The 24,108-nt window shown below is 32.1% G+C and overlaps 4 protein-coding genes across 5 annotated transcripts; 2 read left to right on the top strand and 2 right to left on the bottom strand.

Moving 5' to 3' along the window:
* Window positions 1-213: 213 nt before the first annotated feature.
* Window positions 214-1,289, bottom strand: LOC137820153 (uncharacterized). Of its 2 annotated transcripts, XM_068624014.1 has the most exons (4): window positions 978-1,289; window positions 819-896; window positions 665-727; window positions 214-404 (listed from the first exon to the last, which is right to left on the bottom strand). In XM_068624014.1, the coding sequence occupies exons 1-3, from the start codon at window positions 1,140-1,142 to the stop codon at window positions 668-670; spliced, it is 303 nt and encodes a 100-aa protein (XP_068480115.1). In that variant the 5' UTR covers window positions 1,143-1,289; the 3' UTR covers window positions 214-404; window positions 665-667. The 2 variants fall into 2 exon arrangements, with proteins under 2 accessions (XP_068480115.1, XP_068480114.1); XM_068624013.1 differs by having other exon boundaries at window positions 214-727; window positions 978-1,286.
* A 4,395-nt stretch (window positions 1,290-5,684) lies between these two features.
* On the top strand, window positions 5,685-10,314 carry LOC137820853 (uncharacterized). Its single transcript, XM_068625138.1, has 8 exons — window positions 5,685-6,691; window positions 6,906-7,029; window positions 7,538-7,667; window positions 8,129-8,165; window positions 8,253-8,487; window positions 9,087-9,194; window positions 9,276-9,374; window positions 9,779-10,314. The coding sequence occupies exons 1-6, from the start codon at window positions 6,461-6,463 to the stop codon at window positions 9,179-9,181; spliced, it is 852 nt and encodes a 283-aa protein (XP_068481239.1). The 5' UTR covers window positions 5,685-6,460; the 3' UTR covers window positions 9,182-9,194; window positions 9,276-9,374; window positions 9,779-10,314.
* Window positions 10,315-12,568: 2,254 nt separating this feature from the next.
* On the top strand, window positions 12,569-16,209 carry LOC137820785 (SWI/SNF complex subunit SWI3B). Its single transcript, XM_068625029.1, has 5 exons — window positions 12,569-13,330; window positions 13,752-14,171; window positions 15,020-15,155; window positions 15,561-15,691; window positions 15,777-16,209. Exons 1-5 carry the CDS (start codon window positions 12,719-12,721, stop codon window positions 15,966-15,968), a joined length of 1,491 nt encoding a protein of 496 aa, XP_068481130.1. The 5' UTR covers window positions 12,569-12,718; the 3' UTR covers window positions 15,969-16,209.
* A 2,103-nt stretch (window positions 16,210-18,312) lies between these two features.
* On the bottom strand, window positions 18,313-20,536 carry LOC137821587 (psbP domain-containing protein 3, chloroplastic). The gene is made up of 10 exons (XM_068626243.1): window positions 20,367-20,536; window positions 20,244-20,295; window positions 20,053-20,156; window positions 19,713-19,778; window positions 19,530-19,610; window positions 19,339-19,421; window positions 19,169-19,244; window positions 18,803-18,921; window positions 18,675-18,719; window positions 18,313-18,543 (listed from the first exon to the last, which is right to left on the bottom strand). The coding sequence occupies exons 1-10, from the start codon at window positions 20,443-20,445 to the stop codon at window positions 18,517-18,519; spliced, it is 732 nt and encodes a 243-aa protein (XP_068482344.1). The 5' UTR covers window positions 20,446-20,536; the 3' UTR covers window positions 18,313-18,516.
* Between the last annotated feature and the right edge of the window lie 3,572 nt (window positions 20,537-24,108).

Here is a 24,108-nt window from a genome sequence, read left to right as displayed (position 1 = left end):
TCACAATTATTGTTTAATACTTAAATCTCTAGGGATACGATACTCTATTTATCAAAGTACTAAAACGTGTTTGGTGCGCTTCCAAATATTGAACACACAAACTCATTTAAATTTGTGGCGCAGCAGAAGTACTAATGCAACCTTTTAAATTTGTTTACAAAACTGATGTAAGTGATATAATAACAGTAAGCATGAACCTATCCTTAACATTGCTTCATGGGTAAAGGCAGGACTTATTCATTAGAATATTATAGCATGCCTCCTGTCAACTGAAGGATGGATGTTTATTACAGACGTTGATTCTCAACACTCAAAAAATAATAACAACATGACACATGAAAGAAAAAGTTGACCGAAAGAGCACTGCTGCTAAATGTGTAAAACAGACAAGGCAACCCAATTTACTGCATCACCATATAGTATGTTGTCAGCAACATCAATACAAAAAATAGTAAATCAAAACACAAGATATGCCTTATTGTTATTTATTTCCATTTTGACCCCTGCCTAGGGCATCACAGAGCAGCAATGAATCAAGATGAAGCCATGCCCCCTAACACACTCTCATGTAGCGGAAAGACAGGAATCTATCTATGTATCTAGCTTCATTGACTATTCGGAATGTAGTGACTGTATAGCAGTATAGGATAGGCAACAAACTCACATGCTAATCCTCTGCTTTGCTTGCTCTGTCCTCGTTTTTCTTTCCGTATATCAAACCCGTTACCTGGAATTGTTGGAATTGAAAACCAACTTATTACAAAAGTGGAAGAAGAGTACATGGAAGTGGAACATAGAGGGTGGTGCAAAAGTGAAACCTGAGGATCGGGAATGGGTTTTCGAGTCTCAACGTATCGATATGGATCGGCTTCGGAGGCGGCAAGAGCGGCTTTTTCCTGCGGGGTCCACTGCTACAGTGAGTGCGCTGTTTGCAAATTGAAGTTTGGAGAAACAATAGAGTGAAGAGAGAGGAGAACCTGCTGTTGGCGCTTGAGGTCTTGTGAGGGTTTGATCCAGAGGTAGTAGGCTAGGGTTCCGGCGACCACCCACGAAGCAAGGTTGCTTCCGCCCCTCAGACCACCCATCGAATTGCTCACGAAGGACCTCACGTTGCCCAACGTTCTTCTCCAGCTGCTCGCCATTCAAACGCACCAACAGATTACAGATTTTTAGGGTTTCTCAGAAAATGGTATCGTTGATGAATCAAGAGTGACTCCAATTGGCGAATGGCACAACAACGCACCCTCTCCGCCCAAATTACTCTCGATATTTTTGTTTCAAGTTTCAGAAAAAAAAAAATATTGCCCCAATTTTTTTTATTTTGCTACACCAATTAATTATTTTTTATAGAGTAAAGTCTATTTAGTAGGATAAATTTAAAAATTAAAACGACAATGAATGATTAAATTTACAATCCAAATCATTTATTAATTTCAAAAAAAATTAACAGTAAATAATTAGGTTAACTATATTGATAATAAACATCTCAACTACACACAAATATTAAATTTAGCAGAAAATAATAATCTAACGACAAAATCAAAATGACAAAAAATAAAATTTCACTTTCGTATATTTTTTTAATCGTTAATAGATACATGAACTACGATCAATTGCAAATTCGAAGGTTAAAATGGCTTATCATTTTTTTATATATATATAACCTTAATAAGTTATTATGGAGTGACAAATCACAACAAAAATATAGACAGAAAAATATTTAATTTATACGATATATATATATATATATTGAAAATTATATAATTTTTTTATGAAAATTACAATTTAAATTTATGAGACCAAAATCTTAAATAATAAAAAAAAATTGAGATGGAAATTAGGAGGTGGGTTGTACCAAAATTCATTATAAAAAATGTGGGACGTGTTTACTATTTTTGATAAGTCTGTTATTCCTATATTCCTTCAAATTTTCTTTTGCATTCCATTAATTTCGGTAATTGAATTTCGAAAGTTAAAATAATTATTTTAAATTTTAGAAAAAAAAATGTTATTTAAGATCTTCTGTTCTAAACTTTCATTTTTAAAATTTTATATTATATAAAAAAATTAAAATTAATGAGATGCAAAAAACAATTGATGAAATACAGAAAAAAAAATTATAAAGTATAAAAAAAACACTTTAATAAAACATAAAAAAAATCATCTCTTTAACATATGTAGCACAGATACGGACACTGACACGATACAGATACGAACACGGAAATACGTATAATCTCTAAAATGTAGGATACGGGGATACGGATCTATATATTATATAATTTCGAATTATATAAATTGAAAATAAATATTTATGTGCAAAAGTATGTTTCAGATTTTTTTGAGAGTGGAAGATATTTTTCATGACTGATTAAAAAAAATTGTTCCTTATTTTTATAATCATAATAAAAATTTATATAATAAATTTAAGTTTTTAGAAAATTATTGTATTTATGCCTTTTAAAATTATGTTAGAATTTTAAAAAATCTAAAAAATATTTTTTGAATTGAACATTTCACCGATAAGTGTCTTACGTACAAGTGTCGACACCGATACGTGTGTCCGACACGGATACGTCCATTTAAGAGAAGTGTCTAAACCTCATATTTAACTTTTATTTTATAGAAAAATTACAAATAAATTAATGTTTTTATTATTATTATAAGATCTTTATTTTTTATGCGGACTAACTTACACAGCAACGCATGTAAAAAAGTTGTTGAATCCACATTACTTAAACCAGGAGTATAAAAAATACAATTTTGATGCAATTTTGCCGTTAGAGTAATTTCTTTGGTTGAAATTTTTTAAAATAAGTTGGACCTTGAAGAGTACTTATGGATTTAATTATCGTTATTATGTTCTACATCAACAGCAACATTTGAACAACATCATTCTGGTACATGAATATGATTGGTGTCATGTGATTAACCTTTATTGGTTTACCTTCACAACAGTTGACTATATAAAAACAATTACTATTTACGTAAGTAATCATTATAATAACGTCTCAAAATTGTAAAAGCAAATCAATATTTATTTTATGTTTTTAAGGATGTACTGTTATAAATAAAATGTGTTCATATAATTCTAAATTCATCTTAACTTCTACATCTACCAATAAAACCAACAAATTTGTCCTCGTAAAAATATACGTAAAAATAATTCACACGTTTTAACTATCTATTAAATAAGTTTAAATTTATTTAAATATAAAATAAAATAAAATAAAATAAAAATTCCAATACAATGTGTATTTAAATGCAAGCATGCAACTGCCAGTTGTTTGTTATATAAATTTATTTTTGTGTTGATGGTGGTGTTCATGGTTCTTGACATTTAAATTATCCACTATCTAATTTAATTGTAGAGGTGTTTGTTTTTAAATCTTGGAGACATTATTTATATGGTGTAAGGTTTGATACATTCAATCATCATAAGAGTTTGAAATAGTTGTTTGTTCACAAAAGGTTGAATACAAGATTATTATGATGTATAAAATTCCTAAAAGAATATAATAATTTTCACTTTACCTATCATAAAAAGCATACATGGTTTCTAATTTATTGAGTATAAGACAATGTAAGTAAATGCCATGATGTAATTTGTGAGTTGTGTCATAAATATATATATCACATATGACTAATGCTTTAATTTAAATTAATTAATTATTATTGGATAAATATAGTTTTATTTAATTATATTATTTTAAAATATATGTAATTATTTAAGAACAAAAATCTAAAAAATACATAAATACTAAATAATAATATATACATATATTAATTAGTGTGCACTATTATTATTATTCTCTACCAACTTTTTAATATTTACATTAAAATTTTCTCGTTAAAATCATTATTTCGTATATTTTTCAAATAAAATTTAAAATGATCTCTTTTTAGTTATACAATAAATATATTTACTTTAAATCTATTTGGAAGGTAAAATATATCTTTAATAGACAAGTAATAATTATGTTTTAAGATTTATAAACTCTATCCGTCAACTTGAAAATGTCTATAGTAGAAAGTAATTTTGCATATTTCATAATTTGTCATAAATTTAAATTTTCATTTCTAAACGGCTATTTATGAGTTATAAATGACAATAATAGGATTCAATCTAAAAATCACCATCCAAAAAATTTATAAATACAAACTCCTTAAAAAATACATCCTATCTAATAAACTTATACTTTGTATTTAACTTACATAGGATCTTTCAATTTGTTTTGAGACCAATTGAGCATAAATTAGAAGACTATTAGGATCTTACCAAGACTCCTTCTAACATGTTTTGGGAAGAACAATAATGATATAATATGATATGCAATGTTTTTTGAATATTAAATAATATACTAAGCTATAAAAATAAAATAAAAAAATGATAAAAGTTAAAATATAAATATTAGATATGATTTGTAGAGTGACATGGAATTTGCTACTTAAAAAGTGAAAAGCATGATAATGGATTAAGTTAAACAGGCGAAGATCGTGGAGAAATTCCACATGAAAGCAACACGGTGGTGCAACTGCACGTGTTCAAACACCATCCCCGCAACAACATTGCCAACCGCAAATACCAGTATTCCAACATTACTATAAAATTATCTTTCTATATTATACCCAATACAAATCATCTTAAATATAACTTTAAAATCATTACTATACAAAAAATTTTAGTATACCACAATTAATAATAGAATTTTCGGATGTGTAATTTAAAAAATGCAATTACACAAAACCGAGGATAACTCATGGTTGGAATGAATCACTCATTGTATCTATGATTTATTTTTATAATGTCTAAACATGATAGTGATTATTAAGTTCAGACATTTTTCTTAAATAGCGTGTCAGACACGATACTCATATGACACCTTTTAGAACATATATGTGAAGTGTTAAATTCAAAAAATATTTGTTAGATTTCTGACAATTTTAGTACGGTTCTAACACAATTTTAAAATAAAAAAATACATTGATTTTTTAAAAAATTAAAATTTATTGTATAAATTGTTATTATGATTATAAAAATAAAAAACAAATTTTTGTGAATTAGTTATGAAAAATATCTTTTTATTTTAAAAAATAATCTGAAACATACTTATGGACATAAATTTTTATTATCAATTTATATAATTTATAATTATATAATATGTAGATCTCATTTTAGAGATTTTATATATCTCTTTATCCGTGTTGTATCAATGTCTATGTCAGTGTGTCTGTGCTCAATTTATTAGTATTTTTAATGTGTAAAAATTGTTTGTGTAAAAATTGTTTTCACGTATCTTTTCAGTTATTTTAGCAGTATATTTTTCAGGATAATAATTTTCGTAAGAATACATTTTTCTTAAATTAACGAGATTAAATATGTTAAATTAAAAGAGTTAATTTACATATTTTATATAACTGAGCTCGGAATTTTAAAAAAGAACGAGACGGGGTTTGTTACTCTGAGAAAGCGTTGCTGACAAGTAACCAACAGTTGCAGCAAAGGTGGACAGTTCCAAAAAATAAAAAAATAAAAAAAAAAGTGAAAAGAAAGGAGGGAAGTGTGTGGGTCCCGCGTGACCACAATCGCAGGCTGTCCGGTTGGGTTGAGAAAACTGGAAGTCTCGAAAACTGAAGCCCTGCCTCTACTTTTCCTTTTTATTTATTTTTAATTTTAATTTATTTTTGTGTTTCCCATTCATATTCATTCATTGATTTATTCTTTGAAGTCTCTCACTTTCTGGCCGTTGCTTCTTCCTCTTCTTCATTCTTTTAGCCACAATGAATCACTCTCACTTTTCTCCCACTCTTCCTCCTCCTATTCCTCCATCTCTCCACCCTGTCATCACACATCATCGTCATCATCACCTTCAACAACCATAATTCACAACAACCAAAAACCCTTTTCTCTTCTCGATTCTCTTCTACCACCGCCACCACCACCACTACTAACACCACTGCTGCTGCTTCTTCTGTTAACAAGTACCCCAGATTCTTTTCAATCTCACCATCACCTTTTCAACCCCACAACCCCACCTTCTTACTCCAATCACTCTCCCCACCTCAATTCTAGGGTTTTTCCATTCTTCCTTTTTTAAATATATATGTATTATTGTTTTTATTTCTAAATCCCCTTTTCTCACCACTTTTAATTCCTTAGGTTACCCTCTCATAACTCTGTCTTTCGATCTCCCTCTCTCTCTCTCTCTCTATATATATATATATATATAGACTTCCTTTGATTCCCAGTATATTTCTTCTAAATCTTCACTCTTTTGTCCTTTCCTTTTGGTTTTCTCCGCGCACCACACAACACGCACAAGCAATTCTTCTTATTTTTCTTACCATGTCTTAGAAACCCAACCCCAATATCAATTCATCTCTATTCTTTGCCTGATTTATTGATTTTCCTTCTCTCTCCGTTGCTACTGCTGCGTGTGGCGGACCATAGTGATTGTTGTTAATGGCGTACCAAGCGATTCAGGGTCCTAGTTCGGGATCGAGTTCGAGTTCGGGGTTTCAGCTACTCAATTCTCCTTTCGGAGACACCACTTACACCAAAGTCTTCGTAGGAGGGTTGGCCTGGGAGACTCAGAGCGAAACCATGCGCCGCTACTTCGAGCAGTTCGGCGAGATTCTTGAGGCCGTCGTCATCACCGATAAGAACACTGGGCGATCCAAGGGCTATGGTTTCGTGAGTATCTTTTTTATTCCATTTTCGATTTTATTCGTTATTACTACTGCTGTGCTGTCACTACCAACACTAGACAACACGCTGTTTGAGAAGTTTGTTGCTTTGTGTGATTCGGGTTGCGTCTTATACGAAGATTCATATTGCATTATGTGATTTACATTTACTATAGAATGACTTGGTTTCTATCTCATGTGCATGGAATTGGAGGGTATAGGTGACTTTCCGGGATCCCGAGGCTGCAAGGAGAGCCTGTGCTGATCCAACTCCTGTTATTGATGGTAGAAGGGCGAATTGTAACTTGGCTTCACTCGGTCGACCACGACCCCCTTTGCCTTATGGTATCGTGTCTAATTCATCTTCCTCGCTGTCAATGAACTTAGCTATGTATCGTGCTGAAGTTACATTGCATATCTGCGTTATAAAATTTAATTGCTATGTTGGTTGTCACTGACGTCATCATCATTGTCGTTTGCTGTTGTTGCTATTATTTTTCATTATCGGAATTCCACATTGGCGTGTCTCTGTTATCGAGATAAAGTTATTCGCAGTGATGGAAAGAGATCGTGTGCTTCCATCCTAGTGTTTAGTACTATCATTACCCCCAAAGTTATCTCCTGACTCGTATGGACCATATTTTTTTAAAAATTTACTTACACGTTATTATTTCTCTCTGATCTAGTAACATATGTGCTTTAATTTCTGATTGAAATTTTTAACCAAAGTGTTTGTTTTGGTTCAACAACCTCCTTCACATGTGTAATGGTGTGCATCAACATTATCGCTCTGGCTTATTCTTCCTACTCAGATTGCTTTTATTTTGTGGTTGTTTCTTTTTCACTTTTATAGGACGGGTAAGACCTGCCTCCCCTTATTTTGGAAGTGTGCAAACACCTCGTGGTGCTTATGTTGGAGGCTTTGGGTACCAGCAACCGGTTTCCTACAGCTATCAACAAGGATTAGTTTACCCTCCTTATGGGTGAGTGTGATTTTGTTGCATATTATTGCAAAACAAACATTTGCTCTGAAAGATTTATTTTCACTGATAAAAATTATTGTTTTGATTGTTCTTTGTACTTGGTTGTATCTACACACGTTGTTTCTGTACTTTTATTAATTTACTCGTTATCAATTCACACGTCACTTTTGTTGAGTGTTATAAATGACGGTGATGACCTCTAAGGTCAATTATGCGCACATCCTTGCAGTAGTGGTTAATCAGGAGAGCATAATCCTCAGATTTGGTTTTAAGTTGTTTTGTTTTGTTGTGTGTGCAAAGACTATATCAATTGGATGTAACGAACTAGTAATTGTTTGTTTATCTCAGTGTGTGTGATGCGTTCCTAACTAATTTAAATTGTGCATCAGGATGTATTACACCAGAATCATGCTATAGAGGTGATCTTTTCAACATTATATGTGGTTGTTTTATCTTTGCAGGTATACGGCATATGGACCAGAGTACATCTACCCACAGGTTGAATTACCTTTCTTGATTGTCTTAGGAGAAATGATAGTGTTGTTTGTGCACTGCTGACTTTTCAACTTCCATCTTGTCTAATAGAATATGTACAACCCATATATGGGGCAACAGTACCTTCAGTTATATGGAGTGCCAGGAACAGTGAATACAACTATTTATCCGTATGGACAATTGGGTCAGGCTATTCCTGGTGGTCATGGTTATTCGGCAATGCAGGGTTATACAGTACCAGGTCATCAAATTGTCCCCTATGCATCCAATGTTAATGCCATAACAACTTCACCTATGCCCGCCATTCAAGCTTCATTTCCTAGTGGTATGGTTGTCTACCCCAAAGAATTTTCATTTATGATTCATGATGTGCCCTTTTGTTGCTTTGTGAACTTGTACTTTTCACATGCCCAAATTTCGTGTGATTGAAAGTGTGCTGCAATACATATCTTGTTCGTGATTTTCTTTTAAACAGCCATACTCAGCGTGTACTCAATGCTCACATATATAGGAATTAACATTTACTTGAAAATACTTGAGCATGGAACCATTTATTTTTCAGCAAGTACTGATATGCTGGGAATGCAATGAAATTTAAGTTAGTGGCATATTGTCCTGCAAATATATACTATTTGGGTGATCTTAGTTATCCTACTCAGATTTATGTTGGAATTTGGAGCATGGTAATGTCTGAGACGATGCAGTTTTGATTAAGCATACGTAAATGGGTGTTTTGATGGGTGTTCCATTACAAATATGTGAAGAGTGCTTGATATTTTTTATATGGATTTTGGAAAAGCACTATGTGAGTGTATTTGTACTTCTAGAATGAGGCATCGAAAACATCCATGCTGCATCTCTGGACTTCTTTAGGTCCTATATAAAAAGGATGTGAAATTATTTGCATGTCTTTTGATTTTTCAGGAATTGCTGCACCGGTTCCTGGTCAACCACAATTTATTGTTCCTGCTCCTTCTCAGTTCATGCAAAGTGGTGGTCCTGACCAAACAGCTGGGTGAGGGGGCGGTTAAGGTGGGCTCCTTTTTCTTGTATCTTACTATAAGCCTCTTTATTTCCAACATCAACTTATATTTTGAAAGTATCATGTTACAGGTATCCTTAGTTTGCAGCAGGACTAAGAGCAGCGGAACTGCTACATGAGTGGCGGGCTTCCAATCTAGCCTTGCAAGTTAATTATTTTGCATTCTAGAGGTATGTTGCTTTCTTTTACGTTGCCATGACGAGGATGGTTAAAATGGGTTAAGTTTTACATGGGCGTCTCATAACCTACTTTTTAGCATAATAAGCAGAAAATAGTAAATACACATCTTACATTTCTTAAAATTAGCACACAAGCGTAGCTCTAGCTGAGCTTCTGCTTGAAAATTTGCCTCACTTTGAATATTATGATTGAGCCATTGCAATATAGTATATAACTTTCGATACAAGTGTGTCATTATGTCCGCTATACTTTATTTTGGCAGCTTATTGGATATTTGGGTCTCATTTACTCATGGATGAAGGTTTTATTGCTCTAGGGGGTCTGATTCCTAAAATGGCACTGCAAACTACAATATTCTTTTGTTAGGCTATTTAACAAATGTTATAATATGCAGGTCAGTCATGCTCACCAAGTTGTGTCTGAGTCGCTCCAGATGGCGAAGGAAACTGGAATGTGCGGGCTGCTTTTCCATTTGGACTTTTACAATAGTGTATTTATACCTAATACTACCTGTACTCTGGAAGAGTGGAAGTAGTATTGAATCAATGGGTGCTGGAATAGGTTTCTAGTAGCCACGTAGGGAATAAACTTCTGTAAAAAAGAAAATCACGTCTGAATCAAAATATGATTCTTTGTAGTCTTGTGCAGCATTGAGTCTGTAGATAGTTGTCAATGTTGGTGCATTGTGTGACGATGGATGGTCCATCACATTGAATGTGATTTTTGTGCATAGTAGTTGTCAGGGATTCTACTAGAAGACACGGGTGTAATTTTATGATTTTAAGATCCTGCCGATTATGCAGGGTAGAACCATCAGTATATTCCATTAGAGAGGATTGCAGTGGTCCTTTAGTGTTATTATTTCACCGTCATTCAGCACGGAGTCACATGTTCCACATTTTCTTGAATTAATTTTCAACCTTTTCGTCATGCTGCCTTCTATAATTGCTATATCTTTCCCTCTATAGTTGGTACTGTTCTCAGTTTGTTTCGATTTTTCAACATGTCAATTCCTTTATAATCAAATGGTGCAGTCGTAATAATTGCAAATCGTGGTCTTTTTGGCTTGACCTTGGGTTGGTGATACGGTTGGATTGTAATTTCATGGATGCATTGGGTTTATATTTCTATCACGTCAAAATCATAGTTTACGTATGCTAAGATTGGTCACGACTAATAATAATGCAGGTTTGATCCAGAAGAACAGCTTATAAAAGAAACTTTGTAATTGTTCGAGTTTTTAAGGTTAAAAAATTGTGGGTTTTTGTTTCGAAGTGAAAAGCCCCCACAAGAACAACTAAAGAACCAAGTCCTTTGTGTACGTTCAAAAGAAGCTAATCATGTGGCACCAAAATTCCTTCACGAGAACCATGACTGAACTGAAGACATCAGTCTCTGCTGCGAAAACCAGCAAGTAAGGCACTTGGTTAGATGGTGTACTTAACCTTTTTTCTCAATAAAAACAAAACTTCAAAAATTATGATCGTTTTATAATACTTGCGAGATTAAAATATCATTTAAACTTGAACATAAATAAAACATGAAAGTTCTTAGTACAGGCTTTGTTTGTATAGATTGAGGAAGTATGTTAATATGTTAGTGTTTTTGTATAATCAATGATATGATGTTATTTACACATTTCTTTTTATTTTGCGATCATGTTATTTACACATTTCATAAAAACTTAAATACATGAAATATTATTGTGGTGTTGCATACACAAATTGGAGAAAATTGTTTCACAGCTCATATATCAACGTATATATATGCATGCTTTTAGTGCATAAAAATAGCAAAAATATTTTCTGTTATTAATTGACCAATCATTTTGATACAGTTTTCCTTCCTAGTATTTCCTTTCGTAATACTTTGCTTTAAAATTTTAGGTGCTTTTTTATTTGAATAAGTATCTTGTAACATGTTTGAGATTCTTCATAATGAGTCTAACAAAGGAATGTAAGTTTACCTTTTTTTAATGTTTAGTTAGTTTCAAATAAAATCAATCTTAACCCCTAATAAAATGCCTTGACCACAATTACTTTTAAATAAAAATAAAAATATGAGTGATAGATAGAAAAGAAAGAGTTAATGAGGGAGTTGTTAAAAGGGAGTTGGTTGATTGAGAAACGTGTGATGATGGTTGAAAATTCCTTCATATGGATTTAATTCTTATGTATAAAAAATAGAGTGTGAAGAAAATCTACAATAATTAAGTTGTTTTAAATTATGTCAGATTTGGTTAGTTCCACATATTCAAAAAAGTGGGAAGAGTTTTAATATATTGACTTAATCATAAATAAGTTATTTATAAATACTTTTATTAAATGATTAATTGTTAGATTTTTTTTTCAAACTTTTTGTTTAATCATTGGTTTCATCTTAAAATTTTAATCAGAACTTAGAATGATTAAATGAAGAGATCTGAATTTTTCTAAAAGAAACGAAGATTTCTCAATGAAAAGTTTAAGAAAATTAAATATTTTGTATATAATGACAATTAAGTATTTTACGAATACAAGACTTGCAAATAATAATTCAATTAATTAATAAAAATGAAAATATAAAGAAATAACAGATAAGATGAGATTAACTATGTTTGAATGCTCTTTTTTTTTCACTTTTGAGGGGCAATTTTCTTCTTTTTAAAATGAATATATTTTCAAAAAAATTTAAAATAAGGACAAGTAGTGCTATAAAATATGATTTATGTGTTTTAAATATATATTTAGTTTTTAAATAATACTAAAATCACATTTTTTGGAATCATATTTTATAAATAAACTTTTAAAATATTAAAGTTAAGCAGTATTTTAAAACCAGTCTGTGTTTATTAGAAATTGTATTTCAGAATAAGACATTTTAGGTAGAAGTATTTAAAACCAATCCTTCCCACTTATTTGTTTTTTTAATGATTTATTTTAGTAATTTTGTATGGATATCTTTAATTTATTTATTTTAATATTTTTATGTGACATTCTAAATTTAAATAAAATCAAGAATTATAAAAATAATAAATATTTTAAGTTTTAAAGATTAAAATATAAATCTTGTAGGAATATTGCAAACAGAAAGTACAAAAAAGGCAAAAAAAAGGACATAAAATAAAATAACTTATAATATGATTTTTTATTAAAGAAGAGCTTACAAAACATATATAAAAAAATATAAAGTATATTTGGATTTCAATTTCATAAGACATTATTTGAGCTGAGATGTTTATTTATTTCTAAAGATCCGTTGCAATTTCTGAATGGATTATTAATTAGTTACTTCAAAATCACATATATACGTAATTCGTATACCGAACGCGTGCTTGTAATAAGGGCCCAGTGACATGGCCACCACCGCCACCTCCGCCCCCACTTCTGCCACCGAACCTTCACCTTCCTCCGCCGATACGCCTCCGGCACCAATTCCTCCGAAGCAACCACCGCCTCCTCCGCTGCCTGCGTTGGCACCGGTGAAGCCAGAGGCGCCATTGTCCGACCCGAAATCTTCCTCGGACGCGAACGTAATCGTGGTCCCGAGCTACTCTCGATGGTTCTCGTGGGACTCGATTCACGAAAGCGAGGTGCGTCACCTCCCTGAGTTCTTCGAGTCGGCGTCCAAGAGCCCTAGGGTTTACAAGTACTACAGGAATTCCATCGTGAAGTTTTTCAGGTACAATCCCGCCCGAAAAATCACCTTCACTGATGTCCGCAAAACGCTTGTCGGAGACGTCGGTTCGATCCGCAGAGTCTTCGATTTCCTCGAAGCTTGGGGCCTTATCAATTACCACCCCTCTTCGTCGCTTACCAAACCCTTGAAGTGGGACGACAAAGAGACCAAATCCGATTCTGCGTCCAACCCCACCGAATCTTCTTCCGCTCCCGCTAAAGAAAACACGAAGAGACTCTGCAGTGGCTGCAAAGCCGTTTGTACTATTGCCTGTTTTGCTTGTGACAAGGTTACTTTTTCTCTATTCTTTTATTGTTTTGACACAATTTAGTATCTCTGGTGATTTTAGCCTATCCTAGTTGTAGTTTTATCTCGATAATTTATAGTAGAGATGTCTACATTGAAGGTCATCATTATAAGTTACCTAGTGAAACTTTAATACCATTTTGGAAAATAATGATAAAAACACGAGGAATTATTGTATGATCAGAGACCATCATGTCTCCATGGTTGTGACTAATTTACATATATGCGTACCCAATTTTTTATTTATGAAACATAATTAATAAAACTTGATTATGTGTCACGTGATGGTTATGATTTATGGCCGTGGTGGTTTGGACTATACCATTGTTTATCCAGATGTACCTTAACTACAACATCTAAGTTTTGTTTAGCATTTGATAGAGGGAAAGTTGAAGTGTGTGCAGTATGATTTGACTCTTTGTGCGAGGTGTTATGTTCGTGGCAATTATAGAGTTGGTGTGAACTCTTCGGATTTTAGGCGAGTGGAGATAAGCGAGGAGACAAAGACAGATTGGAGCGAAAAGGAGACAACAAATCTTCTGGAAGCTATTACGCATTATGGTGATGATTGGAAGAGGGTTTCTCAGCATGTTGCTGGCAGAACTGAGAAGGAGTGTGTTGCTCATTTTTTGAAGCTTCCTTTTGCGGATCGATTCCAGAATTATCAACAACAACCTGCTGTCAATGGCACTGAAGACAGTTGTAATCAGTTAAAGAGGGTAACTAATGCTGAATCTGAATTGGATACTGTTGCCTCAGCTGAATCTAGTAAGAGAATGCGTCTCACGCCTCTTGCAGATGCAAGCAATCCTATTATGGCTCAGGTTCTTTCTTGCTCTCTTTAAATTATAGGAAGACGAAAAAATGAAACTTAATTGTATAGCATCTAACCATTAAAGAGTCATGAATTTCTCTCTGAATCTCTCTCTAACGGAACTATATCTTAATAGTTAGTTGGTTACCAATGTTATCAATGGCAGATCATGGAAAATGACAATTCATTATATGGTATACCAGATGTCAGTGTGGAAAAATAGAGGAAGTGGCACAGTGGTTGAAATTATGATATATATCAATTATAGCTGTATAAAAAATTATGTTTTATGCAAATAAAACTAAAATACATAAAAACTGACATAATATTAACTCAAAAGTTCAATTTGTTGGAGACTTGTGGAGATGATAGGAGGATTAAGGAGGTGATGGTAGGAGGTTGAAGCAGGAGGTGACAGAAGCTGATGGTGGAGGGAAGGAATCCTCTATAGATCCTACGTGAAGGTGAACTAAGGTTTCTGTATGGGGGAAGTTTAACAGATTCTGTGTGGGTGGTAGAAGTGGGAAAAAGTCGTGGAATCCCAAATCCAGCTCTCAAAATCATGAAGCTGTAATGCTTGCCATAGTCACAGATGTGTGATACCCATAGCTGCTGCAATAGCCGTTTTGTGGGAGGCACACTGCAATGTTATCGAGATTGCAGATATGAGGGATTCCGCCACACAATAGCTCCATTGTGGCTATTTAACAGAACTGTTAGTTACTAAGTACTGAGGTCTTGGATAGATTTTTAACACAGTTATTGATAGCTGAATTGCCCAATGAAGAATGATCACTTTGGAAGTCTTTGTGTGTCTTAAATATAATATATTAACACTTTTTATTCAATGTCTTGTAGGCTGCTTTCCTGTCTGCTTTGGCAGGGTCAGAGGTTGCACAAGCTGCTGCTCAAGCTGCATTGACAACTCTTTCTGAGGTTTACAAAGCAACTAGAATAAATTATCGGTCATTTCCAAGGAATACAATGCTGCAAGGTGAGAATGATAAATTGATAATTAAAGCAATCTAAGATTATAGGCTTATATGAATGGATTAATCTTTCATGGGTATTAATGTAATTTAACGGGGAATGGATGGACCGATCTTCATTGTGTTCTTTGATTTGTTTGGTTGGAATAATTTCTGAATGTAGCTTTGCAACTGATATTTATATCTACATCAGTGCACCAAATTCATCATTTCCTTTTTTCAGTGGTTAACTTTTGGAATAAGCTCTGATGTATACGCAAATAGAAAATTCATATATTTTTCTCTCCTGTTTTTTTCTTTTCTGTTGTATACTTGTCACATGATCTGTGTGATTCTACTAATTGAAAATGGATAAATTAATTTTTAAACTCAATTTCCTTAGCAGAATTGTGGCTTTATGTTTTATGCAGATGCCAGTGTCGCATTTAATGGTGGCAATACTTCAGATTCATTTCAAGGATCTCGCCTGCATGCACATATACAGCTCGAGAAGGAAGAGTTAGATGTGGAAAAAGGAATTTCTGAGATTATAGAAGTTCAGGTCAGTGGTCAAGGTTTATTTTGATGACGTTTGTATTCACAAAATTTTATTTTTTTGGCTAAATACTGGATATTCTGTTCTGTAGATGAAAAATATCCATGGCAAGCTTGTCCATTTTGAAGATTTAGACCTGCAGATAGAAAAAGAAAGCCAGCAGCTGGAGCAAATGAAAAATATGTTTTTCCTTGATCAGCTTACTCTTTTATTTAATAAATCATCAGCTCCAAAAGCCGGAGAATGCCAAGAAGGCAATAGGGTAAGGACGAACCATGATTGAGAAGTCTCAATTAGCTATTGATCTTAGGCTTAGTAAATGTATTCAATATTTCTTTGGCTTGTGTCTCATGGGTCTGTGTTCAATTTCCTGCAACTCTATCTTGATGGAGAGGGTCTTTTTAATTTTTTCAACCAATTGTACTTGTACTTGGTAGTGCTTTGCTTGGATATGTAGACAGAATGTAGGAAATGAAATGAAATGAAAAGAAGAAAAAATAAAGCCAAAAATAGAAGTGATAAAATGATGATTATGTTGTGAAGAAAATAAAAAAAAATGTATAAAAAAGATGAGTAAATAGTTAAAAAAATTACTTGGGTTTTTAGTGATTGAGGAAAAAGGTTGTAGTTCCAAGGAAAATAAATGTATTATTAGGAAATGCATTGAAGCATTTTTATATAATGGGTAAAGCTTAGGATGTTGTAGAATTCTTTTACCCTTTTAAAGATATTTTCTCTGTTTTTATATAATAGTTGTTTTAAAAATATTGATTTTTATGTCTTATTTTTTAAATTTTAAAGTAACATTTTCATTTATACTTTAATTTTATTATATACTGAAAACTGTTTAGAGACATGATATCTAATAAGTAACTTATTTTAAATTCTATTAAAAGTAGAATAATTTTTTTTTAAATTGGAGTAAATGAATATTAAACCACTATTATATGATAACGGAGACAGAGAGTTTCAATTTCAATCGAGAAATTCGACAAATTGTTCATTGAAAAAGATCTACAAAGAATTTGAATGCTAAAAGAAAAGTGGTTATAAAAAAAGAAAAAAGAAAAAAGAAATACTTAGTAATTTCAGAGACAAATATTCATTTGAACAAAATAACTTGTGATAATAAAAAAAATCCAATGTTTTTAACTAAGAAATATTTCGTTAAATAAAAAGTCATTTAAAAAATCATAATAAAATAGATTTTCTATAAATTATTTGTGTGTATAGCTTTTTCTTGAATCAACAAAAATAATTTTTAAATTAATGAATTTACGACAACGAAACAAATTTAATTTTAGTGTACATACCTTTATCTGTGAAATGAAGGATAAGTATGCACTTTTAAAGAGAATTTTATTCATGAAAATATCTCTAACGGGTGAAATTGTTGGGTGCAATATAATATCATGTTTAAAGTGTATTATTGTAAGATTTTGCCCAATAGTATAATTCTAAGTAACTCTTAAAGTAATAAACATTTTTATATATTTCTTATTTGCACTCAACACGAATATCAACATTAAAGAATTAAATGGTAATATATTTAAAACATTGTATTGTGTAATAGAGTTATTTAAATGCTACTTCCTCTGTTTTTCTTTTAGAAAAATTAAGAGATATTATAATTTTTTATTATTTTAATAAAACACTCAGAAAAATTTATGTTTTTCTTTATTTTTTAGATTACCACATATATAATAATTAAAAAAAATGAATAGTAAGAATATAAATGACAAAAAATAATTAATATTATCGAAAACTTTGAATATAACAGTTAGATAAAAATAAAATATATTTTTGTTCTTACAACAAGGACCAAGAACACTAGAATCAGGTTGATAAGATTAACTCTTGTATAAATCTTTTAATATTGGACTGGATTCTTGATTTCTTCTTGGGCTGGATCCTCCCGACTTCAACTAGGGTTGGATGCTTAGGCTTCTCCTCAGACTGAAATTTGTAAGGACTTTTATCCTGAAAATTTTGTAAATCAGTGAGATGTGATGTGACACAGTTGCTAATGAACCCTTCATTGGGAAGCATATCCAATCAAGGTTACACATAAGACATGGAGTTATGAATCTGAATTCAACTCTCGTATGTCATGACAGAGCAACTACTACCACTAACTTCTTTCCTACTTCCTTCACTTAACGCAAGGTTTTATCAGATGCACTTACATTCACTACAACGTATCTTATCAATTATCCACTAAAAATTAAGATTTTTTGGGAAGATATAATTAATAGTAAAATCTCATTTTAAAAGTTAATTTTTGTTTTATAAGGTTGAATTAGACTTAAAATTTACTTTTTAGTGGGTATCAGAGTCATTCTTAACGAGAATTTGTTGGACCTATCAGACCACCCGTTATCGGATTACTCATAATATATAGTCTCACATATATCGGCATTAACATGAAAGATTGGGTTGAAAATTTCATATCAGACTATATTAAAGATAAAATTATTTCATAATATATATATTAAAGATAAAAATATTTTATAATATATAAATGAGTGCAAACCTCACCTTATAAATTGATAATATATGAGCGACCGCAAAAACTCATTTTATAAATTGATTTTTTATAAGGTTTAGCCTTAAAATCCAGTTCTAAATAATTATCAATACTAACTATATATTACTCTGATTCAACAATTTGAAGGAAATCTCATCGTATGCCATCTCTAGTTTGAGAACAATGACAGCAAAATAGTGAGGGAACCAGGAAAGAAAAGATCTAGGCAGACACAAATCCATAATGGAATAGGAAAAAAAATGAAGGGTTGTGAGAAAGTTTCTTCCTCGTCATGACCATTTCTTCATATGAACCTAAAAGATGCCACTACCTGCAGAATCGAAGTGGAAGCTGAATTTCAATAAATAACTTAGAAGCCACTTCATCTTATCTCACTAGATGTCTTGGATCATCATAAATTCTATTAAATAAAGGATTACATGAAAAAAAAAACAAATTCACCTTCTGAATTTTTGAGGCATATTTGTCTGTTTCCTCTTCCACAAACTGCATCATGCATAAGCAGAATTAGACTGAAGACATAGTTATTGCAGTATATGTTGTGAACTGTGATGAGGCCACAAACAAACCTGTCCTGTCACCGTATACAGTCTGTTATACCAACCATTTGATGCCATCCCAATAGCTGAATATAAATATCTCCGACTCTCACCAGGATTTTGCAGCCAATACTCGATGTAATAAATCCCTGAACCATTGTTGGAATTGAATTAAGCACTTAAACTTTGGTATTTCCCTTCGTTTTCAGAACTTGGGAAAGTTTCAAGTTCTTTCTGTGGCTCATTAAGCTTATGTTAGCATATGAATAGGGATCTAAAAGACTAAAACATATGCACCTTAATAATGGTTTTCGCATATATGTCACATTTTACAACATCTTAGTTTTTCCTTAACATATACCATAACGAACCAACTTCAAAAGCAAAAGTACACACCATTAGATGATCTAGAATCTATGAGTTTAGCAGCCACACCCGGGGGTCTTTGCCAGCTTCTGTCTAGTCCACTAACCTGTTGAATTCATTTTAACGAAATAGGGAGAAATTTTAGCATTAGTTGGAATAATAAGAAAGAAAACTCCAAACATCTGATCATGAAATCACACCAGAGTCTGAGCAAACTCATCCACTTTGCCAAAGGATTCCATTCTAGTAAAATCTGGTCCCAGCCCTGTGATCGCAACGCTCACTGAAGCCAATTTAGTTAGCAAAAATTTTACACAGTAGAAATTATAATGGCTGAAGAGACAAATATCAGAAGCACAAATTGAAAAGAAACAAATGCTGAGAACAATACCATTGGAATTGGATACTTCTGTTGGGTAAAAAGCAGTTATTGATTTAAATCCATTAGACTCTCCATTCCCCACTTGCCACCCTGATTCAGCCACAAGAACACAAGGAGTAAGAATCCAAGAAACTGAATTGAGTGTGTGGTTTTAACTTTTACTTCAAAGCCTGCAATTCAATTCAAATTCACCTTGGGGGATTTCAATCTTGAACTTGTTCTCATCGTCAGTGTACACACGAACATCCTCAGACACGTCTGAGACTCAAAAACACATTTAAGAAAAACATTATATGATGCATAAACCCAGTTCCATAAATGCTTTTGGTAATGTTTTCAATCAGAGTTGAAGATTCATTTTTCTAATCTGCCTAATGAGACATAGATTATAAAGATGAAACTATAATTCAGAATTGAAAAATAACAGTAAAAACATCTATGAAACTGGATCCAAGTTTAGTCTTTAAAGTTAGAGTACAAAGAAACATAATCTATTTTTAATTTTAAATAAATAAAAAAATGAGAAAACCACCACTGAGTGCCAATGCATTAGGAACTACAAATGCAGGTACTGCTACTGCGGCGTGTAGAAGAAGTTGCCTCCTATTGACCCCACATCCTTCTTCCATGGAAGAACTGAAAGAACAAAGACAGATATAAAGAGCATGTTGTTTGTGCATGAAACATTGGAAATGATGGGAATTGAGAAGCTTGAATTCTTACAGTAAACATGAGTTAGTTTTATGAAGCTCCAAGGATTTGAGAAGTGATGGACCTGAAAAGAATGAGTTATGAGTGATGTTGAAGGACATGAAAATGGAGTTAATGGGGAGGGAAGTGTTGGACCTTTCTCTGCCTGAGAGGGTGTGAAGTTGCATAGTGTGGGTCGCACGTGCACACCGCAGAACCAGGAAATGGAAGCCATTCCTTTCAGATGAGCTTCTCTGCCTTCATTTCTAATTTTCTTAATTTTTAAAACAACACTACTTCCACTTTTCCTAAATATCTAAGATTCTAGTTGTTTTGTTATGAAATTTGTACACAAATACCGTATTACAACTAAAAAATAAATAAATGTTAATATATTGACAATTTCGTATTACCGAAAAAAGAAAAATATTATTTTATTAAAATAGAATAATGTTAAAATTATACATTATCATAATTCATAACATTGACCATCTCGTATTAGATTATAACTGAAAAAAAGAAAAATAAATGTTTACTAAAATAGAATAATTTTAAAATTATACACTATCATAATATTGACCATCTCCTATTAGATTATAACTGGAAAAAGGAAAATAAATGTTTATTAAAATAGAATAATTTAAAAATTATACACTATCATAATATTGACCATATCGTATTAGATTATAACTGAAAAAAGAAAAATAAATGTTTATTAAAATAGAATAATTTTAAAATTATAAAGTATCATAATGGAGTTGTAAATTAATATTTTTTATTATATAATGGTCAAAGTAATATTTAAAAAAATAAAAAAATTATTGAATAAATTTTAAAATTGTATTATATTATAACACACAATCATTGTAAGGATCGAGAAAAATAGTCTGTAGAGTACAAATGGTACAATTAAAATGATATCTGAATATTTAATTATTAAAGTGAAAATGCTATATAAATAGAAATTTAGTTATTTCGATTTAATTTTAAAAGAATCACCATCTCTCTAAAAACTCATTTTCCTTTCCTCTGTCTTCTCTCTAAAATTCCAACATTCTCGCTCATCAAATCAACGATCGAAGGCCGCCATTGGACTCCTGGCAGTGAACCTGATCAAAATCTTAGATAGAGTAAGTTCATTCTTGGCTCCTTTTCCTTTGAGTTAGTTTTGATCTGGTTAGGTTGCCTTTTCTGTTAGCTCAAGATCCTAGTGATATAGTTAGATTTGTGAGCAGGACTCGGTGGTGCAGGTTAGGGTATTCTTAAGCTTTTGGTGGGTTTAAAGCTCTTAGTGAGCATCTGCTAAAGTCCAGATAAGGGAAGCTAGTTTAAAATTTTCAATAGAACCCTAGGTTAGAAGATTTAAATGTGAGTGTGACGCGGTCACCAATTCCAAATTTTGTTGCAAGATTTCTTGTATTGAGTAGATTGTAGTTTAATTGAAATTGAAAGTGTTGTGATTGAGAATTGGTTGTTTGATTTTAAATGGTTTTGGAATTAGAAATCATATATATATATATATATATGTATAGATGGACATAATAGCTCAATGATTCAATGAGAGTGATTGTATCATGCTGAACAAGAACTATCAATGTAATGTGTAGATTTATAAATTTATGAATTGAATGAGATGTTGATTTATAATCTAACAGGTATATTAAGTTATGCAGATTCTTTTTGCATATTTCGCTCAAGCTAGATAATTTTAGCTCAAGCTAAAATTTTGAGTGCTCTCAGGTTGAGTTTAGCTCAAGCTAAAATTTTTGGTGCTCTCGGGTTGAGTTTAGCTCAAGCTAGCAAATTCTAGCTCAGGCTAGACTCTCGAAAAAAAAAAATCTGAAATTTGTTTTCTATATATATTTGTTTTTAAAAGGTTGTTTATTTCTTTTTGGATAGGTATAAATTATATAGATTTTTATTTCATGTATATTTAATTGAAAATCTCTTTAATTGGATATTTATATGATTAGTGGATGAATTGTGGTATGTTTTGGAAATTCTAAAATTTTGTATGATTTGATTCTTTGATGTTGGAATTTTTTTTAAGTTCAAAGTATGAATTTTAATCAAAGACATAGTATTTTTAGGAAAGAAAATACCGTGTTAAGATTGTTTAAGATGTGCATTGACTAGGGATTCATCTAGAAGGAGATATCCTGACTCTACTAAGATAATGGAATCATGTAGATGAAGTTATTCAGGTGGTGAGAGTCGAAGGAGGTTCATATGAATGGGTAAGTTGTTTGAAAAATAACTAACTTGACCTGTTATATGAGTCAACCATGTCATACTAGGAGAGAGATGATATTGAGATTATTTATGCGCATAATTGTGTGAATTTCACAGTGAGATAGTATGACAGGTGCAAATTTCTGAGTCTGAGTCAACACACGAGTCTTCCGGAAGTAGAGTCAAATGTCTATGTGTTATGGGTCAGTAGAAGTCTGACATGAGAAAAATGAATATTAAAATTGTTGATAACACTTGATGGTTATGTGAAATGCATGAGAAATGATGGATTTATGTGGATGTTTAAAGTTATATTTATGTTATAAGTTTTAAAAATATCTAGCTTACCCTTTGTTTTGTTTTGTGGTTGGTTTTCTTTGATATTTGATGATCGTGTATTTTACACGGAGCAGATGATATTACCGGTGATCAAGTTTCTCGGTGAAAAGATGGATGATGGAAAATGTTTATTTTCTTTTAAATTTTTGTTTTTAATTTTATGTAAATGTTAAGTCTTATGAAGATGTAAATATTTTGAAACATTATATGAAAGAATTGTAGATATACTTGTATTATGTTTATATAATTATTTTAATATTTCATACAAATTGTGGTTGAGATATGAAAAAATATAGGGACGTTACAATCATAAACTGATTCATTTTATTGTGTAGTTATCAAGTAACATTTGTTAGCTTGTCGCCTAATCATTATCTCAAAATAATGATACAACTTTAAGATACAATTTTTTTTAAAAATTAAGTTGTTTAAGAAACTTGAATTGCAAATATAATTTGATTTTGTTGTCTTTAACTTTTTTTTATATATTTAATTTTTATAATTTTCTTAAAGCAGGAAATTTGTTAAACATGTTACGTACCTTTAGCACTTATGAAACTTGCAAATGCATAATTTGACTAATATGTTCATGTTTCAAGAATTTAATACTTACTAATTAGAGTAAAATTAAACTAGATTTTTTATGTTAGATTTTATAGATAAAAAAAGTAGTTGAAAAAAAATTGTGGGCAATCAAAAGTTTTAAAGAAATTAATGAGTGTTCTCAAACGGGTTTGGGATCTAGAGAATGATTGCTCCTGTTTCCACCTTCGATCGACCACTGATGCTCCAAACTCTACTACGCCTTCCTCTTCTCGGTCGCTTGGCTCCACAGTCGGGGATGGTACCTGCAGAAGGCATTCCAATGCTCAAGTCAGTCGAGGTGTTAACACTCGGGTGTCAAAGTACTATAGATAATGACGTACCTTTCTCTTTGAAATGCGTGCTATTTATATAACCTTAATGGAACTTCATTGGTGGGCTGGATTAGAGAATTGGTACGTGTTTAGGGTTGCACTAAACAACCCTTAACTATGGATTAACCCTTCTGACTTGGTCAACCCTTGGCTCAACGCCAAGGGTCGGTCGGTCACGTGGCCTTCTCACTGGTTTAGGTGGTTACTTGGTCCGAGTGGTGACCGACTCACTGAGTCGTCCGGTCGTACTAGTACAGTTGCCCCCAGGCTCGAGAGCTGGTACAGCTGAAGAGTCTGAGAACTAGGACCCGGTCAGTGGCGTAATGATGGGTGAAGTGACTGGAGACGGCGCCTGAGCGGATGACGTGACATGCATTTATGAGGGGTTTTTTGGGTGCCAAACGATATGG

This window comes from Phaseolus vulgaris, chromosome 9 (genome assembly GCF_000499845.2).
Source record: "Phaseolus vulgaris cultivar G19833 chromosome 9, P. vulgaris v2.0, whole genome shotgun sequence".
Lineage (NCBI taxonomy): Eukaryota > Viridiplantae > Streptophyta > Magnoliopsida > Fabales > Fabaceae > Phaseolus > Phaseolus vulgaris.
This window is presented reverse-complemented; position numbering and strand designations above follow the sequence as displayed.

Coding starts and splice junctions, on each gene's coding strand:
- LOC137821587 (XM_068626243.1), bottom strand. CDS start 20,445: ATGGCTTCCATTTCCTGGTTCTGCGGTGTGCACGTGCGACCCACACTA. Junction 19,245..19,338: donor ATGAGTTTGCTCAGACTCTG/GTGTGATTTCAT, acceptor TGAATTCAACAG/GTTAGTGGACTAGACAGAAG. Junction 18,720..18,802: donor TGTATACGGTGACAGGACAG/GTTTGTTTGTGG, acceptor TGCATGATGCAG/TTTGTGGAAGAGGAAACAGA.
- LOC137820785 (XM_068625029.1), top strand. CDS start 12,719: ATGGCCACCACCGCCACCTCCGCCCCCACTTCTGCCACCGAACCTTCA. Junction 15,156..15,560: donor AAGGAATACAATGCTGCAAG/GTGAGAATGATA, acceptor TGTTTTATGCAG/ATGCCAGTGTCGCATTTAAT. Junction 15,692..15,776: donor CTGAGATTATAGAAGTTCAG/GTCAGTGGTCAA, acceptor TCTGTTCTGTAG/ATGAAAAATATCCATGGCAA.
- LOC137820153 (XM_068624014.1), bottom strand. CDS start 1,142: ATGGCGAGCAGCTGGAGAAGAACGTTGGGCAACGTGAGGTCCTTCGTG. Junction 897..977: donor ACCTCAAGCGCCAACAGCAG/GTTCTCCTCTCT, acceptor TGGACCCCGCAG/GAAAAAGCCGCTCTTGCCGC. Junction 728..818: donor AACCCATTCCCGATCCTCAG/GTTTCACTTTTG, acceptor CAACAATTCCAG/GTAACGGGTTTGATATACGG.
- LOC137820853 (XM_068625138.1), top strand. CDS start 6,461: ATGGCGTACCAAGCGATTCAGGGTCCTAGTTCGGGATCGAGTTCGAGT. Junction 6,692..6,905: donor GATCCAAGGGCTATGGTTTC/GTGAGTATCTTT, acceptor TGGAGGGTATAG/GTGACTTTCCGGGATCCCGA. Junction 7,668..8,128: donor TTAGTTTACCCTCCTTATGG/GTGAGTGTGATT, acceptor TTATCTTTGCAG/GTATACGGCATATGGACCAG.